Source organism: Vombatus ursinus, unplaced genomic scaffold (assembly GCF_900497805.2).
Source record: "Vombatus ursinus unplaced genomic scaffold, bare-nosed wombat genome assembly UNPS02014830.1, whole genome shotgun sequence".
Classification (NCBI taxonomy): Eukaryota; Metazoa; Chordata; class Mammalia; order Diprotodontia; family Vombatidae; genus Vombatus; species Vombatus ursinus.
The window spans coordinates 40157460-40181200 of NW_020954608.1; the positions used below are offsets into that span (position 1 = coordinate 40157460).

The 23741-nt window shown below is 38.3% G+C and overlaps 1 protein-coding gene across 3 annotated transcripts in view; it reads left to right on the plus strand.

The window, feature by feature from the left end:
• The first annotated feature begins 1120 nt into the window (after positions 1-1120).
• KRAS (KRAS proto-oncogene, GTPase) overlaps positions 1121-23741 on the plus strand; it is a 45439-nt gene continuing 22818 nt past the window's right edge. For 2 of the 3 annotated variants that reach the window (XM_027838632.1, XM_027838630.1), the window contains exons 1-3: positions 1121-1227; positions 5648-5769; positions 21885-22063. In XM_027838632.1, coding sequence (XP_027694433.1) covers positions 5659-5769; positions 21885-22063 — 290 coding nt within the window. In that variant the 5' untranslated portion in view covers positions 1121-1227; positions 5648-5658. Of the gene's footprint in view, positions 1228-2061; positions 2200-5647; positions 5770-21884; positions 22064-23741 lie in introns of all 3 variants that reach the window. The other variant, XM_027838631.1, reaches the window with a different exon arrangement.

The window sequence follows — 23741 nt, forward strand, 5'->3', positions numbered from 1 at the left end:
TCTCAAGAAGGGGGGTAGGTGAGAGACGGAATTTGGAACAATTTTAAAAAAATGTTAAAATTTTAGTTTACATGTAATTGAGAAAAAAATAAAAAATTAAATTAAAATGCATGAAATAAAATACAAAGTTTAACAAAGGGAACTCATTATATTGGAATGATTTTTTCCTTTAAAGTTGGCGGACCCCCACTCCAAGACTACAAATTGTACAGCAAATGCTTATCTACATCTGTCGCTGGAAGTTCTCAATACCAATAAAACATAGGTAGAGAGAGAAAAAAAAGAGGCACAGGTGGGAGATGGAAGGCGGGATTCAGGGAACAGAAAGTCCTCCAGTTTAGCCGGACAGCAGAGCAGAAGCAGACAACGATAGGCTTTCAGGGTCGTGAGAAGGCACGGAAGCGTAGCTTTGCTTCGCCGTGGCTGATGGATAGAACCCGTGGATCTAAGGACGTGAACAGCTGAAGATGCGCTCTGGGAACCTGGGCAGGTCGTCTGGGCACCAGACGTAGGGACAGAACAGGGAGCTTCTCTCGCTCGGAGGGAGCCCACGGGGAGACCCGAAGGTGTGGTGGCCCGCTCAGGGTGGCTGTGTGGGAGGGGGAGGAGAGTGTCTACGACCAGAGACAAGGTGAGTGGCTGGAGAGCCGCGTGGGCGGGAGTGTGGCCTGGAGGGCGGAAGGGGATTGGCCAGTTGGCAGCCTCTGTGTGTATGTGGATGGATGGGTGTGTGTAGTGAGGGGGGGCGGAAGGGGGCCGCTAGTCTGTCAGGCTGGGCGTGGAGCTAGCTAGCGCTCTAGCCTCTCCTCCTCCGGTCTAGCTCCGCCCGCACGTGAGGTGCGCCGCCTGCACCGACTCTCTTCCTTCTTCACTTAGCCGCTCGATCTCAGCTCTCGCCTGGCTCCCTCCCTCTTTCTCTCTCGTTTCACACCGCCCTGGCCGCTCCCTGGTCTCTCTCGCCCGCCCAAGAAGAAGTCGAACGCGGAACGCATCGATAGCTCGGCCTTCGCGGCTCCCATCCATTGGCTCGGGGCTCGACTTGCCCAGGCGGCGGTGGCGGCGGCGGCGGCGGCGGCAGAGGCGGCAGCGGCAGCGGTGGCTGCGCCTCGGGCTCCGGCTCCTTCTGAGCTCCGCGGCCCCCGCCATTTCAGAGTGGGCTCGAGAGCGGCGCTAACGCAGGCGGCCGTGCGGGCCCGAGACCCAGCGTCTCTCCGGCGCGGAAGAGAGGTACGGGCCCCGCCGCCCTCCCTCCCGAGTCCCTGCCCGGGGTCCGACCTTTCCTCGCCGGCGCCAGGCTGGGCGGGGCGGACTGAGAGTGAATGAATTAGGGGTCCTGGCGGGGGTAGGGGGGTGGGGGAGCCCGGGCTGGGTGGGAGGGACAGAGCCGCGGCAGGGACTAGCCGTGGGGGTGCAGGGAGAGGCTGCCGCCGCTTCCTGAACGGGAATCCCCTTCCTTCTTTCCTTTCTTTCTTCCTTCCTCCCTCCCTCCCCGGAGAGCCGGCCGGGCTCGAGGCGAGCTGAAACTCGGCCGCCCCGAGGGCGGTTCCGGGCGTGGTGGAGGTTGCGCCCCGGTCTGCCCGTCGGTGGGTCGGTGCACTCCCTCCTGGCCGCCTCCCCGCCTCTCCTGCCCAGCCCGGGTGCCTGGCGATGTCCTCCCTGCCTCCTTAGCATCTCCCCGAGCGAGCGAGAAACTTCTTGTGCTGCCGCCGCTGCTGCTAAGTGCTCATTTTCCTTGTGAACAAAGACTGTGTGTGTGTGTGTGTGTGTGTGTGTGTTGGGGGGGGTCCTTTCCCAAGAGAATTGAGAAGTAGTCAAAGACCCCCGTCGGAGGTTATGTTGGGGATAGTCCTGCTGCAGCCGCTGAGTTTCCGACTACCTCCCTTGTATGTGACATTTTGTAGCCTCGGCAAGTGTCAGCAGAAAGCTCTAGGTGTGTGGAATTAAACCTTGTATGAGTTGTAAACGGAAAATGGTTTATCCCAGAGAATTTTGCTGAGTCAAGTTTATTTTTAAGCAAGAAAAATATCGCCCACAAACTAAAAGTGGTTATCTCTACTGAAGAATGCAGAACGTGTTCACCATCCTAGAAGTTACTACAGTAATACCGTGTTGTAACAGCTCCCAACGTTTAGCAATAATGACCAGTGGTGAGGACTCAGTTGTGGCCGCCAAAACAACCTACTGCAGCCTTTTAATCAGGTGTGTGCATATGTTATAGCTAAAGCTCCACACAAGCTGATGTTTACATATGCAAAAATAAGCATAGTGAATTAGAGAAGGGAAAATGGCTATTAATATCCAGACAGTTTTAACGTTAGTCATTGATTGATGTCAGTATTGATGGACTCAGCTTCAGAATGACAGACTTTATCCACGGAATATAGTTGATGGCAACTAGGCAACTAGCCATGTTCAAATGTAATTTGTTTTTAACAGCTGACATAAAAATTTGAATTAAGAGGCTATTATTTACCTTAAATTGGTAAGTTTCTTTTCTTGGCTGTGCTACTGTCACTTTCTCATTTGTACAGCGATGAGCTTGGGGTGGTGCAGTGGATAGAGTGCTGGGCTTGAAGTCAGGTAAGTGGTCATATCCAGCCTCGGACACTTAACTAGCTGTGTGGCCCTGGGCAAGTCACTTAACCTCTGTTTGTCTCACTTTCTTTATCTGTAAAATGGGGATAATAATAGCACCTACTTCCCTGGGTTGTTGTGAGGATCAAATGAGATAATAATTGTAAAGCACTTGGCATAGTGCCTGGCACATAGTATCGACTATACAAATGTTAGGTATTATTTTATTTTTATACTGCTAGTTCTAGCTCCAAAAATCATAAGATTTATTTTTTTAGGCTTTGAATGATCTATTCCTCTAACTTAAAATGTGATTTTATTTACATTCAACTTTGCAGGAACAGTTCATGTGTATAGAAATCGAAATTTTCATACACATGTACCATTTGTTTATTCGGTAGAAATTGATTAGGCACCTCACATAGGCAACAGTGGATACAAAAGTGAATAAAACATGAATGACATGTACCTTCTAGCAGCTTATTGTCTAGTAAGGGAGATGTGAAGTAGGTGGATAGGTACCATTAGAGGCTTAATTCCACAAAGCTCTTTCTGTGATTTGAACAAATCATTTAACCCTTCCCAAGTCTCAGTTTCCTCAGCTGTAAACTGAAGGGATTGGCTAAATGGCTTTTAAGAGCGCTTCTAGCTCTGAATCTATGATCATATGAATTGTGATATAAAGTACGATATATTAAGTGCCATTAGAGAGGTTCTATGGGAGTTCAGGAAAAAAAAAGAGATTCCTTCCTGTTTGGAGGATCTGAAAAAGCTTTTTGGGAGGAAATGATATTTGAGGAGCTCTGAAGGAGAGAGGGAGTCTGACAGAGTAGGTAGTGAGCCAGCCTTGAAGCTGGAAAGACCTGGGGTTCAGGTCCTACCCTGACATATTTAGTCTGTGTGACCCAGAGCAAGTCATTTAAACTCTCAGTGTACCAGGCAACTCCCTAAGACTACAAAGTACCATTTCCCTAGACCAATGAAATCACAGGGTCCATCCCTATCCTTTGAATGAAATTAGTGCAAGGAACACCAGATTTAGTAAAAACAACAACTCAATTTTGAATCTTAGCTTTGTTATTGTGAATCTATGGGCAAGTTACATCATTTTTCTAAAAGCCTGAGGGAGGATTGGCTAAATCATTTTTAAGGTCCCTTTCAGTTCTAAATCCTATGAACCTATAATGTTTAGGATTTAAATAAGTAGATTTGAGGGGAAGACCCTCCAGGCATGAGTAAAGGCACCTATGGAAAAATATGTTACTGTGTTCAGCCATTGTGCTGTAGAGTATATGAAGGAAAGTAGTACAAGATAAAGCTGGAGACTGGAGCTAGATTGTGGAGGTCATAAATGTCAGACTGAGGATTTTGCACTTCATGGTTAACTTTCATTGAGTTAGCATCTGCTTTTTTTGGGGTTTTAAGGTAACTGGGTTTTTTGGGGGGGGCAGGAGCTAAGAGATGAAGTTATGGCTCAGATTCTATAAACATTTATTTAACACCTGGTATGTACCAGTCACTGTGCTATTTGCTGAGTTCACAGTGAAAGGAAAGAGCCCCTGCCTTCAAGGACCTTACATTTTATTCATGGAAACAGGATGTGTACATAAAAGTAAATACAAAACATACAAGGGATCAATATGAGTTAATGTGGGAAAGCATTAACAACTTTTGGGAATCAGGAAAGGTCTTGTGTAGGAACTGCTACTTAAGCTTTGAAGCATGGTAGGTTTTCTCCATGCCATTTGTTGCTGACCATTTCAGGAGTAGGGCCAAATAGCAGGAGATTCCTGGCTGTAGTAGCTGAGAGCTAGGCTGTTACAAGTTCCTTGTTCTCATGCTGGAGGCAAATGGGTATGGAAAAAGGTAAATTAAGAGGCTATTCTTTACCTGACACAAACACTTTTGGAGTGTAAGGCCCTGTTGGTGAGTAGGGCTCAAAACAGGCTGGGGAATGGTATATTTGAAAAACCAGAATATCTGGATTTTGACCTATTTGTATATTTCTTATTCTTGGGTGAGCCAAGAATTTTTTTCTATGTTTTTTCTATGTACTGTAAATTTATGTACAAACACTAAATATATTTGTTTGTGCATTCATGCACACATTTAAGTAATTTGTTCAGAACTGATATCTAGTTTTGGATTATTGTCAGTTCCCTTCTAAATGGTGTTGATTGGCCTCTCTTATATGTACCTCTTTTTTCTTGGGTTTCATAAAGGAAATTAGTGGCCACGCCATACATACATATACACATACATGCATACAGACGCATGTATGCATATTGGGGGGCAGGGTGTGTATGGTAGTACACGTAATGTTGATAAATTCTGGATGTTGAACAAATCGACATTGAACGATTTCATCATGGCAGGGGGAATCTATTTCTACATCCTTTAAAAATCAATGTTTTGATTAATAAAATAATTTGTTCTTATACACTTTTAACCTTATTTAACTTTACTTCCTTGTCAACTTTATCTGAAGCTGGCAAAGTTGTGTTTCTTGCCACCTATTCTTAATCTTTGCTGTGGTTTTTACAGCCATTGCCATCTCTTTAGAAGCTAGAGTTTCATGAAAAATGACAATGGCAGCAGTGGAGGTATGCAGTCAGTCTAGTTGAGGGTGTACAGTGCTGTACTCTATGCACTTCTCATCCATGAAGTCATGACATAGTCCAGTGAGAAGGAGCTCAAAACCCACACATTGGCCATTCTAAAAAGGTCTAGTCAGAGTATGAGATAAAAGAACCATGCCTGTATTCACATTGGATTTATTTTTCTCAAGATGCTGATGGGAAAGTTATCATAAGCATTATGAAAGTCAGATTTCTAAGCTATGTAGCTTATAGTATTAAGGCAGAAATCTGACTTATGTTCTATCCATTGCAGCCATTAAAACAAGTTTTACTAAAGTTATTTTCAATATTACATTTTTTGAATATATCCTAAAAGTATGTCCCACATAAAGGTAGGTATCCATTTCATTTCTAGCCTATAGGACAGTTTGGACTACATTAAATTTATATGTAAAGAATATTCTGATCATGTTTTTATTATTTTTTGTTATAAGGCCTGCTGAAAATGACTGAATATAAGCTTGTGGTAGTTGGAGCTGGTGGCGTAGGCAAGAGTGCCTTGACAATACAGCTAATTCAGAATCACTTTGTAGATGAGTATGATCCTACAATAGAGGTAAGTCTATTTTAAATATTATATGTGTGTGATATTAAATAATTGCATACATATAATAGACTGAAGTTTTGGATCAATAATACTTAGCTGAAATGTGTTTTAGATCCCTTGTGAAAAATACTTATACTTAAAATTAATTGTGAACTGCTTAACTTTTTGTTTAGTATTTTATTTTTCTCCAATTACATGTAAAAACCACTTTTAACATTCATTTTTAAAACTTTGAATTCCAAATTTTCTCCTTTCCTCTCTCCCCATCCCCCTCATTGAGAAGGCAAGCAGCTTGGCATAGGTTATACATGTGTAGTTATGCAAAACACTTTCGTAATAGTCATTTTTTTTTTTTTTTTTTTTTTTTTGGTTAGGCAGTGGGGTTAAATGACTTGCCCAGGATCACACAGCTAGTAAATGTTATGTGTCTGAGGCCGGGTTTGAACTCAGGTCCTCCTGAATCCAGGGCCAGTCCTCTATCCACTGTGCCGCCTACCTGCCCCCATAATAGTCATTTTGTGAAAGAAAACATAGACAAAAAAAACCTCAGGAAAAATAAAGTAAAAAAAAAATGTTTCAACCTGTTTTCAGACACCATCAGTTCTTTCTCTGGGGATGGACAGCATTCATCATAAGTCTTTCAGAGTTGTCGTGGATCATTATATTGCTGAGAATAGTGAAGTCATTCACAGTTGATCATCTTACAATATTGCTGTTACTTTGTACACAGTACATGTCACTTTGTATCAGCTTCTTTCTAGGTTTTTCTGAGAGCATCCTGCTTATCATTTCTTATAACATAATAACATTCCATCACAATCACATAACACAATTTGTTTAGCCATTCCCCACTTGATGGGCATCCCCTCAATTTCCAATTCTTTGCCACAGAAAAGTGCTGCTATAAATATTTTTGTACATATAGGTCCTTTTCCTTTTTTATCTCTTTTGAGATACAACCTAGTAGTGGTATTGCTAGGGCAAAAGGTGTGCATGGTTTTATAGTCCTTTGGCCCTAGTTCCAAATTGCTGTACAGAATGGTTGAATTGGTTCAGAACTCCACCAACAGTGCATTAATGTCTCATTTTTTCTACATCCCCTCCAACATTTGTCATTTACCTTTTCTGTCCTATTAGCCGATCTAACAGTAGTACTTCAGAATTTTTTTAATTTGCATTTCTCCAGTCAGTAGTGATTTAGAGCATTTTTTTCATAGGGCTAGAGATAGCATTGATTCCTTCATCTGAAAAGTGTTCATATCTTTTGATCATTTATCAGTTGGGTAATGGCTCTTATTTTTTATAAATTTGGCTCCATTCTCTATATGTTTGAGAAATGAGGCCTTTATCAGAGAAACTTGCTTCAAAATTTTTTTCACAGTTAAAACTGTTAACTGTATTTCTCTCCATCCTGTTTTTGCCTGTGTTTATTCTCTTCTCTCTCTCCTTTCACGCTGTCCCTCCTCAAAAGTGTTTTGCTTCTGACTCCCCCCTCACCCAATCTGCCCTCCCTTATGTTACCTCCCTCTTCTCCTCCCCCTTTCTCTTATCCCCTTCCCCTCCTACTTTCCTATAGGGTAGGGTAGATTTCTATATCCAGTTGACTGTGTATGTTGTTCCCTCTTTGAGCCAGTTCCAGTGAGAGTAAGTTTCACTCACTCCCTTTCATCTCCCCCATCTTTCCCTACACTGTAAAAGCTTTTTCTTGCCTTTTTTATGTCAGATAATTTTCCCCATTCTGTGTACCCCTTTTCCCCAGTGCATTCCTCTCACCCCTTATTTTATTTTTTTAGATATTATCCCTTCATATTAAATTTAAACTTGTGTAGCACTCTGTCTATATATATTCCTCCTAACTGCCCTAATAATGAGAAAGTTCTTATGAGTTCCAAGTATCATCTTCCCTGGTAGCAATGTAAACAGTTTAACCTTATTAAATTCCTTATGATTTCTCTCTTGTTTACCTTTTTATGCTTCTCTTGAGTCTTGTATTTGAAAGTCAGATTTTCTATTCAGCTCTGGTTTTTTCATCAACAGTGCTTAAAAGTCCTCTATTTCAGTGAATGCCTATTTTTGCCCCTGAAAGATTATACTCAGTTTTGCTGGGTAGGTGATTCTTGGTTGTAATATTAGCTCCTTTGCTCTCTGGAATATCATATTCCAAGTCCTCTGATCCTTCAGTGTAGAAGCTGCTAAATCTTGTGTTGTGGCTCCATGATACTTGAATTGTTTCTTTTTGGCTGCTTGCAGTATTTTCTCCTTGACCTGGGAGTTCTGGAATTTGGCTATAATATTCCTGGGAGTTTTCATTTTGGGTTCTCTTTCAGGAGATGATTGGTGGATTCTTTCAATTTCTGGTTTATCCTCTGATTCTAGAATATTAGGGCAATTTTCCTTGATAGTTTCTTGAAAGATGATGTCTAGGTTCTTTTTTTGATCATGGTTTTCAGGTGGTCCAATAATTTTAAAATTATCTCTCCTGCATCTATTTTCCAGGTCCGTTATTTTTCTAGTGAGATATTTCACATTGATTTTTTAAAATTTATTAATTTATTTTTTTATTTTTTAAGTTTTGATTGTTTTTTTGATCTATCATAAAATCATTAGCTTCCATTTGCTCAGTTCTAATTTTTAAGGAATTATTTTCTTCACTGAGGTTTTGTACCTCCTTTTCCATTTGGCCAACTACTTTCTAAGGAGTTTTTTCTTCAGTGAATTTTGTGCCTTTTTTTCCATTTGGCCAATTCTGCTTTTCAGTGCATTCTTCTCCTCATTGGTTTTTTGTACCTCTTTTACTGTTTGGCCTAGGCTGTTTTTTAAGGTGTTGTTTTTTTCAGGTTTTGTGTGTGTGTGTGTGTGTGTGTGTGTGTGTGTGTCTGTCTGTCTGTCTGTCTGTCTTCTTTACCAAGCTGTTGACTTTCATGATTTTCTTGCATCACTCTCATTTCTCTTCCTAATTTTTCTTCCACCTCTTACTTGATTTTCAAAATCCTTTTTGAGCTCTTCCATGGTCTGAGACCAGTTCATATTTTTCTTGGTGGCTTTGGATGTAGGAGCCTTAACTTTGTTACCTTCTTCTGCATGTATTTTGATATTCCTTGTCACTGTAGTAACCTTCTGTGATCAGATTTTTTTCCTTTTTGCTCATTTTTCTAGTCTGTTTCTTGACTTTTAACTCTTTGTTAGAGTGGGGCTTTGCTTCCAGGGCAGAGGGTGCACTGTCCCACGCTTCAGGGTTTTCGTGCAGTTGTTTTCAGAGATACTTCTAGGGACCTATAAGTTTTCAGTTCCAAGTAGTATGCTCTTAGGAGAGGTGTTTACTGCTCTCCTGGCCTGTGCTCTGGTCTGTGAGTGACCACAAACCCTCTTTTCTGCCTTGGAACTGTGAAGAGGGTTCCTGCTACACTGCTGCCTATAAGCTCTGGTGTCCTAGTGCTCCTCCTTGCCCTGGGATTGTCACCTAAGACTGTGACCCAGATCTGAGTAGAGGCAAAGCAACAGAGTCTCACCCCCAGTCCCAGCAAAAAGACCTTTGTAATCTCCTTCTGATAAGTTATTCGGCCTCCTTTTACTGTCTGTGGGCTGAGAGCTCTGAAAGCAGCCGCTGCCACTGCAGATTGAGTGACTCCCAAGGCCTGCTTCTGGTTTGCTGGGGCCAGGGCTGTGCTGGCATGGCCTACACTGGACTGAGCTCCACTTTCACCCCAGTGCGACAGACTTTTCCTGCCGACCTTCTGAGTTGTCATTGGCTGGAAAATTATTTCACCCTGTCCTTTTGTGGGTTCTGCTGCTCCAGGGATTGTTTTATGGCATTATTTAAAGGTGTTCAGAGTGGTTTTGGGGAGAGCTTAGGTGAGTTGCTGCTTTTTCTCTGCCATCTTGGCTCTGCCTCCAAATTGCTTAACTTTTAAGTGGTAATGTGTATATTAATAATTCTGACTTACAGTGTCTATGAGTGAGGGGCATTGTGACATGATAGAGAAGCTGACCTCAGGATCAAGAAGACCTGGGTTTTAGTTCTCCCACTGAGAGAGAGTGTGACCCTTGTCAAGTCAACCTCTTACTGTCAATTGACAACTTTCTTAAGACTTGAAGTTGTGGAACAGTTGCTCATTTCCATTAGTTGAGGGAATTTCTTCCTGCTGAATTCCTTACATCAAAGAAATTTCAGGACTATCCCCTCCCCCCAGATATCCAATAGCATAACACAGCTTGATTTTGATTGATTGTATTTTAGACTTTCTTGAAAAGGGAAAACCATTGCATAGCCTTTTTACATATCCTTATGTGTATCTTTAAATCACTTACACACATATTTAAATAGGAGATGTTTTCACAGGTTTTTTAGAAAGAGGTTCATTAGTAAAAAATAAAACTTTTGCAACTATATCTAATGGTAGGCAAAGTACTTTCTAGTTATTAAAGTATTAGTGAAAATGTGGTTAAAGTTCAGTCTTAGGTAATTTTATTGTAAAAATCATCATACCGATGAGTTACAAACTGTATAATTGGAGAAAACGGATTAGATGACAGATCCATTTAAGTACAGTATTCCCTTTTAATTTACTGAAGAAAATGTATACAATCCTACAAAGTGAAATAAATTACTAAGATTTATCATAATACATCCAAAGCTAAGACATTTAGTTCACTGTCAGGAAATCTTTTACATAGAACCTGAATCTTTCTGTTTCATAGCCCATTTTCTTCCATTTGAGAATGACAACTCACTCCCTTCTATATAATAACATTTTATATATTCCTGTTAGGTCATTTCTTAGCCTTCTTTTCCTTAAACTAAACAATCCCAGACTTTTAAATCTTTTCTCCGGAGCCTTACCTTACAGTATTTTAAATCATTGTGCTCTGAACTTTTCCAAAGATGTTCTTGGCACTCCTAAATTATGGAATCTAGAACTTGACTCAGCAGATGTGCTGCAGTGTAGTTGCAGTTTTTCAGTAGTGGTCAAGGGCATGCTGTTATACAGTAATCTAGAAGAAGTTTTTGAAATTTAGAAAGGAACTCATCAGAAAACAAAAGGATTGCATCCTCTTCACTACTTAAGAATAGGAGGGAAAAAAAGCTCTATTTTACAAAACTATGACATGATCTTAGAATTGCTTTGTCCCTTGGCTTAAAAATTTGACCAGTAACATAATATCCATGTAAATAAAGTAGCCCACTTTTTGGTCATATTTTCTAGGGTAAGAAGAATACTATACTTTAAAGAAAAATTAAAATGAGCCCTTTTTAATTTATCCCAAGTCTAGTTCCACAGAGCTATCCTATTATCTGAATCAAGTGTAAAGTGAATGTTATGATAGAATCTAGCTTCATCATGGAGTTTTCCCAATTGATTTGGATAATACTAACCTAGGTCCTCCCTGGAAAGTCATCACAATAATTTCATTTTCTCCTATAAGAAATGATAAATTCTGATTGACAATATTTGATTAAATAAGTCAGTAAATCTGTTCAAAATTGTCAAGGAAGAAGATAACTAGAAGAGTCTATGTGAATTGTTGATCTTTTGGTGATGGTAGAGGTTTATGAATTAAGAAACTTCAACTCTTTGAGGTCTAGGCTAAACAAGAAGTCCAAGTTGGGAAACACCGATGATCTTTGAACCTAATGACTGCTTATTACTTTATACTTATTTTTTAACTCAATATAATTTTACAAAATCAATGTGAGTCTTCCTCCTTCACTGATTCACAGGAGACATCTTGATTAATTTCAGAGACAAGAAGAATTCACCACCTCTGGATTGTGATCTTCCCCAGGAAGCTAGAAATGTGTCATTCAGTAAAAATTTATAAGTGTTTACTCTCTGCCAAGCACTATTAAGCACTAGGAATAAAAAGATAGAATAATTTCTGCCTTCAAAGAGGTTACAGTCTATTGAAGGAAACAGCATGTAATTTCTGCCTTCAAGGAGGTTATAGTCTATTGAAGGAAACAGTATGTACACACACAGTTAGATGGTGACTCAGAAAAAATCTTTTTATGGCATCTCAGTAGTGTGACTTTTGATAGGGTAGAGAGTATGGGTAAGTGATTTAAGAGAAGAGGATAGTGGCATTTTGCAAATTGACAGCATATATTTGAAATTTTCTGCTTTGTTAGCCCAGATGGAAGTAAATTTGGTGAAAGTTAAAGATAAATTTTGCTCAGTATAAGGAGAAACTTATAATTAATGTTCTCTGAAAGTAGAATAGAGAGCCTCATAACATAGTTCTCTATCTTTGTAGATCTTTAAACAGAGCTAGATAGCCATTTGATGAGATTGTTATGGGATGGAGGGGATTTCTGTTTCAGGTGAGGATCTGGGCTAGATGATTTGGACCAGATGATTTCAAGATGGTCTGAGATTCTGTGAAATTTAATGAGTTTAGTTTTTTTTTTGCTTGCACTTTCTTTTCATCACTGTTGGTAACTGATACCCATTGTAAAAAATGACCCACCCATAAAGATTAGCATTTGGCTGTGATTTAATTTTAAAAGAGTTGCCTATGGGCACTGAGAGGTTGTGACTTGCCTTTGGTCTTTTAGCTAGTATATGTCAAAGGCAGGACTTAAACCTTAAACCTATTCATACTCCACTCTGATCTTCTGATCACTACCCCATGTTTTATGTCTAAGTAGAACTTGCTTGTTTTTTAAATAGAAAATTAGCTTCTGTACATAATAAGAAAAAATAAATAACTGATAGATCTGAGCTACATATTCTGAAAGCCTCTATCTGAAAAAATTCATTGAAACTTGCTGTTCCAAACTGCTAATTACATTAGAAGTTGAAGTTATAAATTATGGTATGAAAACATAACATATGGTTTGATTTTCTGGCATAAATGTCATGACATATGTGTGTTATTGTATACATCTGACTTAGACCGTAATACTTTTATGACTCTGAGATAATGATTATTAAGTGCTACAGGATTCCAAAAAAAACAAAATTAAATATAGAGAACTTTTTACATTTGTGTTATTGGGGGAAAATTACTATAAATGCAACATATAACTAATAATAATTATAACTATATTTTGTTTGGTTCAGTTTTATTTCTCACAACTACTGATCACTAGCTGAAAAAAGACAAGCTTTTAGTTTCAATTGTTATTGGTAAAAGATGTCATAAGGAAAGACCCTTGTACAGTAATTGGACTTGAAAAATTATTTAAAAAATATTTAGCTAACATGCGCACAAAATGTGTGATTTGTTAACGACATATTAGTAGTACAAGTAGGATTAAGTCACACTCATATTGTGCTTTTCTGTTTACAAAGCATTTTTATTGCAATAATGAGGTAGGTAACCCATTATTAGTTCCCACCTTGTACAGATGAAAAAACTGAGCCCCAGGAGAGTTAAATGGTTGGTTCAGGGTCTCAAAGACAGTAAATAGCAGAATCAAGATTCAAACCTAGGTCTTTTTGATTCCACATCTAGTGTTCTTTCCCTTATATCATATTGCCTGTTGATTTGATTAACATTGATTTAGTTGATTCTGATTTGATGCCCTTTGCTTATCAAATAATGTTCTGCTCAGAAGATGGATATAATAGTTTGTCTTTCCCACCTCTGATTTCTGTGGTCTCCCTGTCTTCATCCTTTTTTCTGCAATCTATCACACAGTATTTCTCAGATTTAATCTTCTCACTTGTAATCACTTCTACCCCAGTGCTTTTTAAAGGGGTTTAGGGTGACTGTGAGTTTTCGAAGCATATGCCAGGAGAGTGAAGCTCTGGAAGGTACTAACTCACCCGGAATGGCTTTGAGTATGGGTCTCTATGAGTATTGGGCAGTGGGGAGCAGACTTTAGGCAAATTATTTAACCTTTCTGGACCTTAGTTGCCTTATCTGTAAAATGAGAAAACTCCTTAGTTAATCTCTGAGAGGGTTTTGCATTTGTTGTATGAGGACCAAACTAGCCATATTGGGCGAGGCTTATTTCCACATTGTTGCCCACCACAGTATATGACAAAAAAGACTCTACTAAGGTGTAGAGAGGTTGCATTCTGTGTAAGTGGAAAGAATGCCCACATTGATGAAATTACAGTCTTTTGAAATACTGAAGGAGTAGGAGATAATTCTTTTGCAAAATATGAAGAAGCTTGAGGTTCAATGGAAAAAAACTATAATAAGCCATATGCATACATTTTATATAAATACACATTTTATATATATGTATAAAGTGTTGATACTGCCTATTGCTATTGACAAGTACTTTAAAATTTTTTAAATTATTTAAAAAGACTATAAAATAGCTTATATTACTTGAAATAATTGCCCTTTGTATAAAAATAGGTTATATTTTCTAACCTAACAGTCCTTTTTAAAAATTTGATTTGTAATTACACATGCAAACTTACAATGCATTTTACTAAACATAATCACAATATACTGAATAAAACTTTTTTTAAACATTGTGGTACATGTTAAACGTCCACCTTTTTTTCTCAGATTCCTAGAAGTGCCCTCTACTGGCCAACATTTTACTTTTGATACTAAATTTTAATTCATAGAGGAATTCTTTAGTTCTAATGTATTGATGTAGATGACAATTTTAGAAAAAATATGGCAGTCTCGGAATCTTTATCTTATTCTTAGATACTTATTAAATAGTTTAATTTTAATGATTTATGCTTAATTCTTTAATTTTCTTTATGTCTTCCTCTTTTTTTTTTTTGTTGGTAAGGCAGTTGGGTTAAGTGACTTGCCCAGAATCACACAGCTAGTGGTCTTAGGCTGCATTTGAACTCAGGTCCTCCCAGGACTCCAGGGCCAGTGCTCTATCAACTACACCACCTATCTGCCCTTTAATTTTCTTTTACATGTGTATATAAACTTTATTAATAGATGTACACTTGAACCAATATATTTGTCTATTTTTGTTGAACTTAAAGGATCATTCTGAAAATCATTACCACATGGGCTAAAGTTAGACCAGTCAATCAACAAGCATTTAGCACATACCAGGCCCTAAATTAGGAATAGGAATACAAATGAAAACTCTACTCAAAAACATCATATATGTATTTTGGAGATAAATCCATATATAAGCATGTCAATAATAAATACAAAGAGAATGGATAAAAGCAAATGCATAGTATAGTAAATGGGGCACTACCTTATCATCCAGCTTATGCTTATGGTGATAATAGAGATATATTGTTCTGCTGCTGAACTTCCTTAAAGAAGCCTCTGAACTTGTCTATTTCTTTTCATAGAACTTGAAGGTCAAAAATCACATAACACTGTTGTTAATGTGACACATCTTTTTTTGTGTGTGTGTGAGGCAATTGGGGTTAAGTGACTTGCTCAGAGTCACACAGCTAGTGAGTGTTAGGTGTCTGAGGCCACATTTGAACTCAGGTCCTCCTGACTCCAGGGCCAGTGTTCTATCCACTGTGCCACCTAGCTGCCCCAATGTGTCACATCTTAAACCTTTTCTAATATAAAAATTTAAAACAAAACATCAAAGATAATCAATCAGTAACCATTTATTAAAGTGCCTTTTGTGTGTCAGGCACTGTGCATATTGATGTTCATTACTTTAATACTTTGGTGATATGACCTTACTGAGCATTTCTCCAGAGGTGCAGAGCTGAAACCACACATCCCTCATCCAATATGACCCTGTTCTCTGTCTCCCTGTAAGTCTTTCATAGCAGATCTACCTGATGTGCCAGAGGCACTACATCTTTAAGGTGAGTACCAGTGCTGCATGCAGGTTTTCAGTCTGGTTATCCCTCACTCTTGCTACTTTAATAGCAGCCCATTTTCTTGGTTATATAGGTCTTTGATATTTTTATACTACTTGTACATAGTTTTTGTTGTTAGTAACAGGCTGCAAAATACCTATACATGCTATACATCTTTTCCCCTCTGGATGATCCTACAGTTTTCGGTTTTTGGAAATCATAGTAGATATGCAAAATAATTTTTAGAAATTTTGATTAGACTTCATGATTTCATTGGTATAGGTAATTCCTCCTCAGGAAACTTCCTTTCTTAATGCAGATTGGCACTTGCTCCACAGTTTATGATCTTGCAGAACTGCATCTGGGGTCATGAGAGGTTAAATGACTTGCCCAGGGTCATATGCCAAGATAGGTCAGAGGCAGAATTTGAACTCGTTCTTTCTTACTCAGGTCAGCTCTTTGTTACAATACACAGCCTCTTTATCAAAGGAAATGTTGATTTTAAAAGATGGGATTTTGTTTCAGAGAGAATCTTGGAGTTGTTGAAAATGCTATGCCGTTTTCCATATGCAACCCAGCATGCTCATTTCCTCATTTAATTTGGGGCCCAGATCATTGTCCATGAGCAGCATCTATCCAGGGCATTCGTTCTGATGGAGCAGTTTAATAGCCTGTCTTACCAGTTGCATTGCATAATCTAGATAACAGACTATTCTTCACCCACTTCGTCTTTTTCTCTGTGAATGGTTAGGTCAGACTCTTGAGTGGTTGTGAATCTACGTGGCTCTGCAGTGTTCCAGCAGGATCACTTTAAAGACTTCAGTCTTTACAGGGAATTCTTTTATTTCGACTGGGTTGGGTCGCCTCCCCATGACAGTGGTAAATTCCAGGGTATGTTCATTTTTTTATGCCTTGCTCTGTTTAATTCAACAGTTGGTCATCCAGAGTTTTCTGGAAATCCCATAAAATCTTAGCGTATATAATGGGAGGCATCTTTTTGGAAGAGAGCCTTTAAGCCTAGATCTTGCTTTACCAAATCAGAATTTTAAAAAATTGTGTAAGAATAAATACAGCGGACTCTTATTACTTCCTGTCCCGTTCAGTCACTTTTGTGACTATGAGATCCGATGTAGAGTATTATTTGTGAGAGTCTGCTTATTCCCTTATTTTCATCTAGCATGTCCTAGATAATGTGCATAGATAAGTTTTTGTAGGGGTAAGAAAATGGATTCATGAGTTTCAGTTATTTATGCCCTCCTTGTCATTCCTTTGCCTCCTCTACCCCCTCCCCCCCAACCTCCAGCAGTAATACCTTCTGGGATTTTAATTTTTTTTTCCAATCAGTGCCTCAGAAATGTGTTGACTCCAACGTGGACTTCTGGGCATACTTTGTCTACTCTATCTGTTCTTCCCATATTTCTTTTCTTTACCAGTAGAATATAAACTCTCTGTGGTCAAGAACAGTTTTTTATTTTGTCTCTGTATCCTCAGCTTAGCATGTATTGAGTGCCTAAGGAATTTAATACTTATTAAATTGAATTCTTTAATGCATTTTCTACTTTCTCCTGCAGTACATTAATTAGAATCAGTATGTAGGTCCACTCCCATTGGTAAGGAAAATAGCTATAGAAATGATGACAGATCTTTGCCATTTTTTTAATCTGTTTACCAGTTTCATCTTCAGATGGGAAGGGAAAGAAATAAGCATTTACATAATGACTACTACGTGCCATTCATAAGCACTTTTTACCGATATCTCATTTGATCCTTCCAACAGTTGTGAGGTAGATGCTATTATTATCTTCATTTTACAGTTGAGGAAACTGAGGCAAACAGGTGAAGTGACTTGCCCATGGTCAACAAAGCTGGTATTTGAGGCTGGATTTGACCTTGGGTCTTCTTGGCGCCAGGCCTCACACTGTATCCACATGAACTGGCTTAATTGGGTCTTTCAGCAAGCTTTCTTTAGATTTGTCATTCCCTCTACCGTTTGCCGCTTTTAAAAAAATCTTTCACCATCCCTACCCGTCACCAACTTTTTAGTTTTGCTAGTCAATTTATATTCTGAGGTAATACTGCTCTTGGTCTGCTAGTTGAGAGGCTTCTAGGCTTTTTTTGATCTCTACATTTATAAAATATCAACTTTCTAGTCTGGAAAAACCAGTGATCTCTGTCTTTGTCCAAGAGGCTGCAGATTCTATAGCCATATCTCCTCCTTTCTGATACCCTCTTATTCTTATGCTGCTCCTTTTCTGTAAACTTCCCTGCTTGTATTGTATGCCCCATTTCCAAATTTAGTTCTTCTGTGTTGAGAAACTTTCAGGCTGGAAACTTCCAGTTTCTTAACTGGGAGATTGGAAACAATCAAACCCATATAAGTGAACCCCAACTTCCCTCAAAACATCTGAGCCACTCTGATCCAGAAACTCCTGTGAAACATGCTGTGGTGAGCTCCCCAGTGATTTTCCTTCTATGCCTCTTGTCAGTTCTGTTTTGGAAGTGTTAGTCCCAGCCCTAATCTGAGAGAGTTGATGGCCTCCCTTAGAACTTTTCCTTTGTAGTCTTTGCCCCTCACTCCCTTGGGTGTCTCCAGCTAAGTATCATAGCCTTTTGGGACTTCCCTTGAACACATTAAATAAAAGAGAGCTGTTGTTTTTAGCGTTGACTACCTGCCTATTTCTTTTGCTAAGCCCTTTTAGTTTCAGCAATAGATCCTGTCAGTTGACCTTCTTTTGGTAATGGTTATAGACTGTGTTGGTATCTATTCCTTTATCCATTGATATACTTCCACAAACCTGGCTGCTATCAGACCTGGATATGTGAAAATTCTGATAGGTTTCTAATGCACAGACTCTCCAATTTAAGTTACACTCACAGTAATTCAAATATTTACTAAATGGATACTATTCAAAGTGTGTATGAACAATAAACTTTGAGAAGTCCTACTCTGAACCCTAATTAAGAAATGGTGACAACACTGTATCCTTGAAGGTTGACGGATTATATTAAATAGGTTAGGTCAGTTTTAATTGCATGGTATATCTTATCATCTTTATCCTAATGTGTTGATTTTAATTTTTACTCTTACAAGTTAGTCAGTATTCAGTTGATTTAGAAATGGTAACCACATGAATAACCAGTTGTTTCCTGTCCAGATAACAGTTTCATTTTCATAATATTCATTGTTTGCCATATCTAGCACCTTCTGAATCTCTTTTTTGAAGAAAGTGTTCATGATATGTATATAAATTTTAGACATTTTCCATTTCTTAATCCTGAGCCTTTTTCCAATATATATTCCAATATCTTCCTTTGTTTACCTTTATATTGAAATTACTAAGTGTTTATGAAGTATTGTTTTAATTTGGAGGGTCTTACTATGTATGTTCTTCGTAGAACTTTTCTACCTCCTTATCCTCTTCAACTGATGTCACATAAGTTACCATGCACTTTAATCAGAGATAAAGTACCCCCAGAAAATACTTGTTACTTAAGACAAACAAAACTAACTCCACTAACTCTCTTGTATTTGCTTCTCCATAGAAAACATCCTTCCATATAGGTGCAGCTTCCTTATATCTTCTGGTTTCAATAGATCAAGCTACAATGTCAGTCTTAATATGATTCCCTTTTCTATATTCAGTAGTATGTTAACTTGCTGGTCATTGGACAAGGACTTCACATTTAGAGTACTAACAGTTCATTTTAATGGTTACATATAGTATAAAAACTATTTTCTTTAGGACTTATTGATTCCTTTTCTGTCACTCTCATTGCAGAAAGAGAAGAGAGGACAAACAAAAGTATGATGGCTATTTTAGTTTTATCTTATGTTGGTTGCCATAAGAATTCATCTACTAATAATGAGTCTACTAGTGATGAACATCTTTCTTCTAAGATGGGCTTGTCCTAGAAAAGTAGACACAATCTGTTAGTAGGACTGCACACAAAGGCTTTCTGTAATGGTAGAATTTACCAGAACTTGTGTTTCACTCCATTAACCTTCAAGGATGCAGCGTTGTCACCATTTCGTAATTAGGGTTCAGAGTAGGACTTCTGAAAGTTATTGTTCATACACACTTTGAATAGTATCCATTTAGTAAACATTTGAATTACTGTGAGTGTAACTTAAATTGGAGAGTCTGTGCATTAGAAACCTATCAGAATTTTCACATATCCAGGTCTGATAGCAGCCAGGTTTGTGGAAGTATATATAGTTAAAATTACTCTATGGAATAAGAAAAGAAGTGCACATGGATAGTAGTAGTAATGACTTTACCTGTTTTTGATGTTGATTGGACAGGGCTATTACAGTGTTTTTGTTGAACTTGGAGTCAGGAGACCTGGGTTTGAGTATTTTTTTTTAACTTAAAAATTTTATTTTTGTTTCTAGTGACACAATATATGCTTTCAAATATGTGAACAAGAACCAAGAAAGAAAGTACAAGCAAAAAATAATAAAACCAAATAAAACTAAACCCCCAAGCCCCATAAACAATTTAATAAAAAGCATAAAAAATGGTTCCAAAGACTTGTGCAATATAATTGTACCTTTACCTTTTATTCATTATTAATAAAAAACAGTGCATTATCTTGAACAAGTTAGCACTAATGTTGTTTTCTGATTCATTGTTTTGGGTTTTGCCTATACTGTTTTGTGTTGCTTCCTTTTGGTTTCACATTTTTATTCTGTATCACTTCATGTCTTTCATATTTCTGTATTCTACATATGTCATTTCCTGTTGTTGTGCTCTTTACCTCTTAATTAGCTGTGTTACTTTGGGAAAGTTATTTAACTTCTTTGGGCCTCTGTTTCCTTATGTATAAAATGAGGGGAGGGACTAGTAAACTTCAATCTTCATATCCCTTCTTACTCTAAATTCTCTTTTCAATTACCTATTTCAGTTAATGTGTAAGGAAGGGTAGTGAAGTGTTTGTTTTTTAAAAATTGCAAAAAGAGAAAGAGAAATCCCTCTGTATTTAAAAGGTTACCAAAAGTTTGAAGGCATTAGCAGGACAGATCTTTTAAATCCTTTCTGTTCCATGGGCCTATGTGACCCTTTGCCTATCCTTTTTAAAGCCTTCAGTTAATCTGGTAATTTGATGAAGATATATAAAGACAAGGCCTATCTCTTCCCTATGTAGCCTCCATTTACATTCAACAGATATTTTAAAGGACCTTCCTTGTTCATGGTTCTTTTCTGGAAGGGTCTGAAATACTGGACAGATGCCATTTCTGCATCTACTTTCTTTTGCCCACATACAGTATCTCTTTCACTTTTTGGCATATAATGTATGGCACATTGGTAAATAGCACTCTTAGATATAAATTCTGGTAATTCTTAGTATTTTTGTTTAAAGCCATAAAATGTTTAATTGTAAGTTAATGGCTAAGTTAGGCATTTGCTTAGAATTGAAGTGTTGGATAGGTGATATTGAGTTTCAAGGTACATAACGCTAGCTTTAACCTCATATCAGAGGTGTGGGGTGGATCAGTTACAGATTGTATCCCAATGTCTGCTTCCCATTGGTACCTTTGCTTCCTTACCTTTGACTTTACGCTGTCTCTTCCCTTTTCTGGCAATATTGATACTGGGCCTGTGGGGATCTCTGGGAAAAATGTAATTGCCAGGAGTCTAGGGGAAAGATTGTATGGCACTTTCCTTAAGGACATCTCATTCTTCCTTTGATAATCTGATTACATAATTTTCTTTTCATTTTATAGTTAGAAACTCCTTAAAACTTAAGGTAAAATAATCATGCACCCTACTGACTCCCATAAGATTTTTCTGACCATCAGCGGGCAAGCCTAAGAAAAATCACATTGTATAGCCAAAGCACTTCAGAAGGGCATCTGAATGGAAAATAATTATGAGCATGTGTTTGTGTTTGTGTGCCAGGCATATAGAAAGTACTCAGGAAATAACTTGTGAGATCTGTGATTTCGCTGGTATGGGTACTCCTGCCATTGATTCAAATGGGCAGTTCCTTCATGCCTTTGGATATGATCTTCCTGAGTTGCTATGGCTGAAAAAAGTCATTTGGTAGTCAAACCTCTGGCCTTTCTTGCTAGGCTGCTTCTAATGTGACAAGACTTAAAAGTCCATTGTAGACTCATGCTCAAAGCCTTTTCAGCTTGTCTTCCCCTGGCATATCCTTTGAGGACCCAGGATTATTATTATACCACAGGGAGGGATGGGAGTAGGACTTTAATAGAATATAATAGGTTGACTAGACCAAATTTAAACAAAATATCTTACCTTTATATTAATGATTTCTTTTCAGATTAAGTTCAACCCTGTTTAAATGATTTTTGTAATATACTTGGTAGCATCACTGCATCTTTCTACAGCACCCAGATAAAAAATAAAAAGGTGCATTGTAATAACCTAGACTATGTTTCTCCTTTCTCAGGATTCCTACAGGAAACAAGTAGTAATTGATGGAGAGACCTGTCTCTTGGATATTCTCGACACAGCAGGTCAAGAGGAATACAGTGCAATGAGGGACCAGTACATGAGGACTGGGGAGGGCTTTCTATGTGTATTTGCCATAAATAATACTAAATCGTTTGAAGATATTCACCATTATAGGTGGGTTTAAAGCAAACCAATTTTAGAAAACAAAAACTAGAAAACTGTTTAATTGTTTTATTCTAGGAAAATTTATGAGTTTTGTAACTATAGAAATCGTAGATATTGCTCCAATAGCTGCATTAACATTGGTTGTTTAAAATTGGCAATCTGAAAAAGATATTTTAACAAATAGATAAAATTTTATTACTAAAGTGCCATGTTAGATAAAAATTCATTAAACTTAGGAGACCGATTTCTTCTTCTCTTCTGGGCCGGCTTCTCCCACCTTTAGTACTTAGCCCCTGTTTCCTGACTTGCTAAGACAAGCCTGCATTACCTATAGCCCTTAGGCCACTTACAGTCTGTGGGCTGCTTGCTGCATGCCAAAGGATTTCCTCTACATACAAAGGACATTCTTCTCTACATTTTTCTCGGGCCACCCGAAATCTTTTGGCATGCCAGAAGCAGCTGGGGCCACAGGTTGTGTAGGTCTGTGCTAAGAGATGCTATTCAGAGGATGTGGAGCTTAGTGGTCTGCAGGAGAAAACTGGGACTTATATTGGTCCAAAGTATAATTTGAGATGGGAACACTGGTTGATGAACTAGTATATATGTTTTAATTAGCTGTCAGAGGAGCTATGTAGGTAGAGTAGAAAAGCTATTAAATATTCATAAGCTTACTCCCCTTCCCAAATCACTTTAAAAATAGTAATCAAGATTCGTAGTTCTTAGATTTGTAGGATCATAATAAAAAAAAAAATTGAAGTATTTTCTATGGAACTGTGCTCATCCTTTCTGATGGGTCATACATTCTTGTTGTCATGTCCTTATAACCTTCATTTCTGCTAGAGCTTAGGAAAAGAAAAGAGAAATCCTATTTGCTATTTCCTGTAAGGCCTAAAAGAGTCTGGAGGAAGCCTTTTTCTCATCATTCTTTCTATAGCCTCTTCAGGAGAAGCTCTTAGTCACTAGTCATCTTTGAAATAGCCTAACAAGTATGGAGATGAACAAGGGATTACCACATCATCCCAAGTCCAACATCTGCAGAAGTCCTTTAGTGCAGAATTAGATCATATGTATCCTGCATGGGATCAAGAGTACATGTTCAGTTCCATGGAAGTCCAGTCCAACTCCTATTAGACTAGTACTGGAAGGGACATTAACTCCTCAAAGGGGTTAAATGTGGGAATAATTATAGCCCATATTTATATTGAACTTGAATGTTTTCAAAGTGCTCTCCTTAAAACAACCCTGAAAGGTCAGTAGTACAATTAAACCCATTTTATAGTTGCAGAAACAGACTTGGAGAAGTTACCTTTTGTTGTTCAGTCTTTCAATCATGTCTGACTCTTCCTGACCCCATTTAGAATTTTCTTGGCAAAGATTCTGGAGTGGTTTGCCATTTCCTTCTCTAGCTTGTTTTACAGATGAGGAAACTGAGGCAAACAGGGTTAAGTGATTTGCCTACGGTCACACAGCTAGTAAGAGTCTGCAGCCAGATCTGAATTCAGGAAGATGAGTCTTCCTGACTTAAGGCCTGGAACTCTTATCTACTGCACCACTTAATTGTCCGAAGTTACCTTACTTGCCTATAATCATCACATAACTTGTGAGTGTCAAGAGCCAGACTTTAAGTCTGATCTTCTGATTCAAAGACCACTGTTCTTTACATTATACTGTGCTGCCTCTTCTCCCC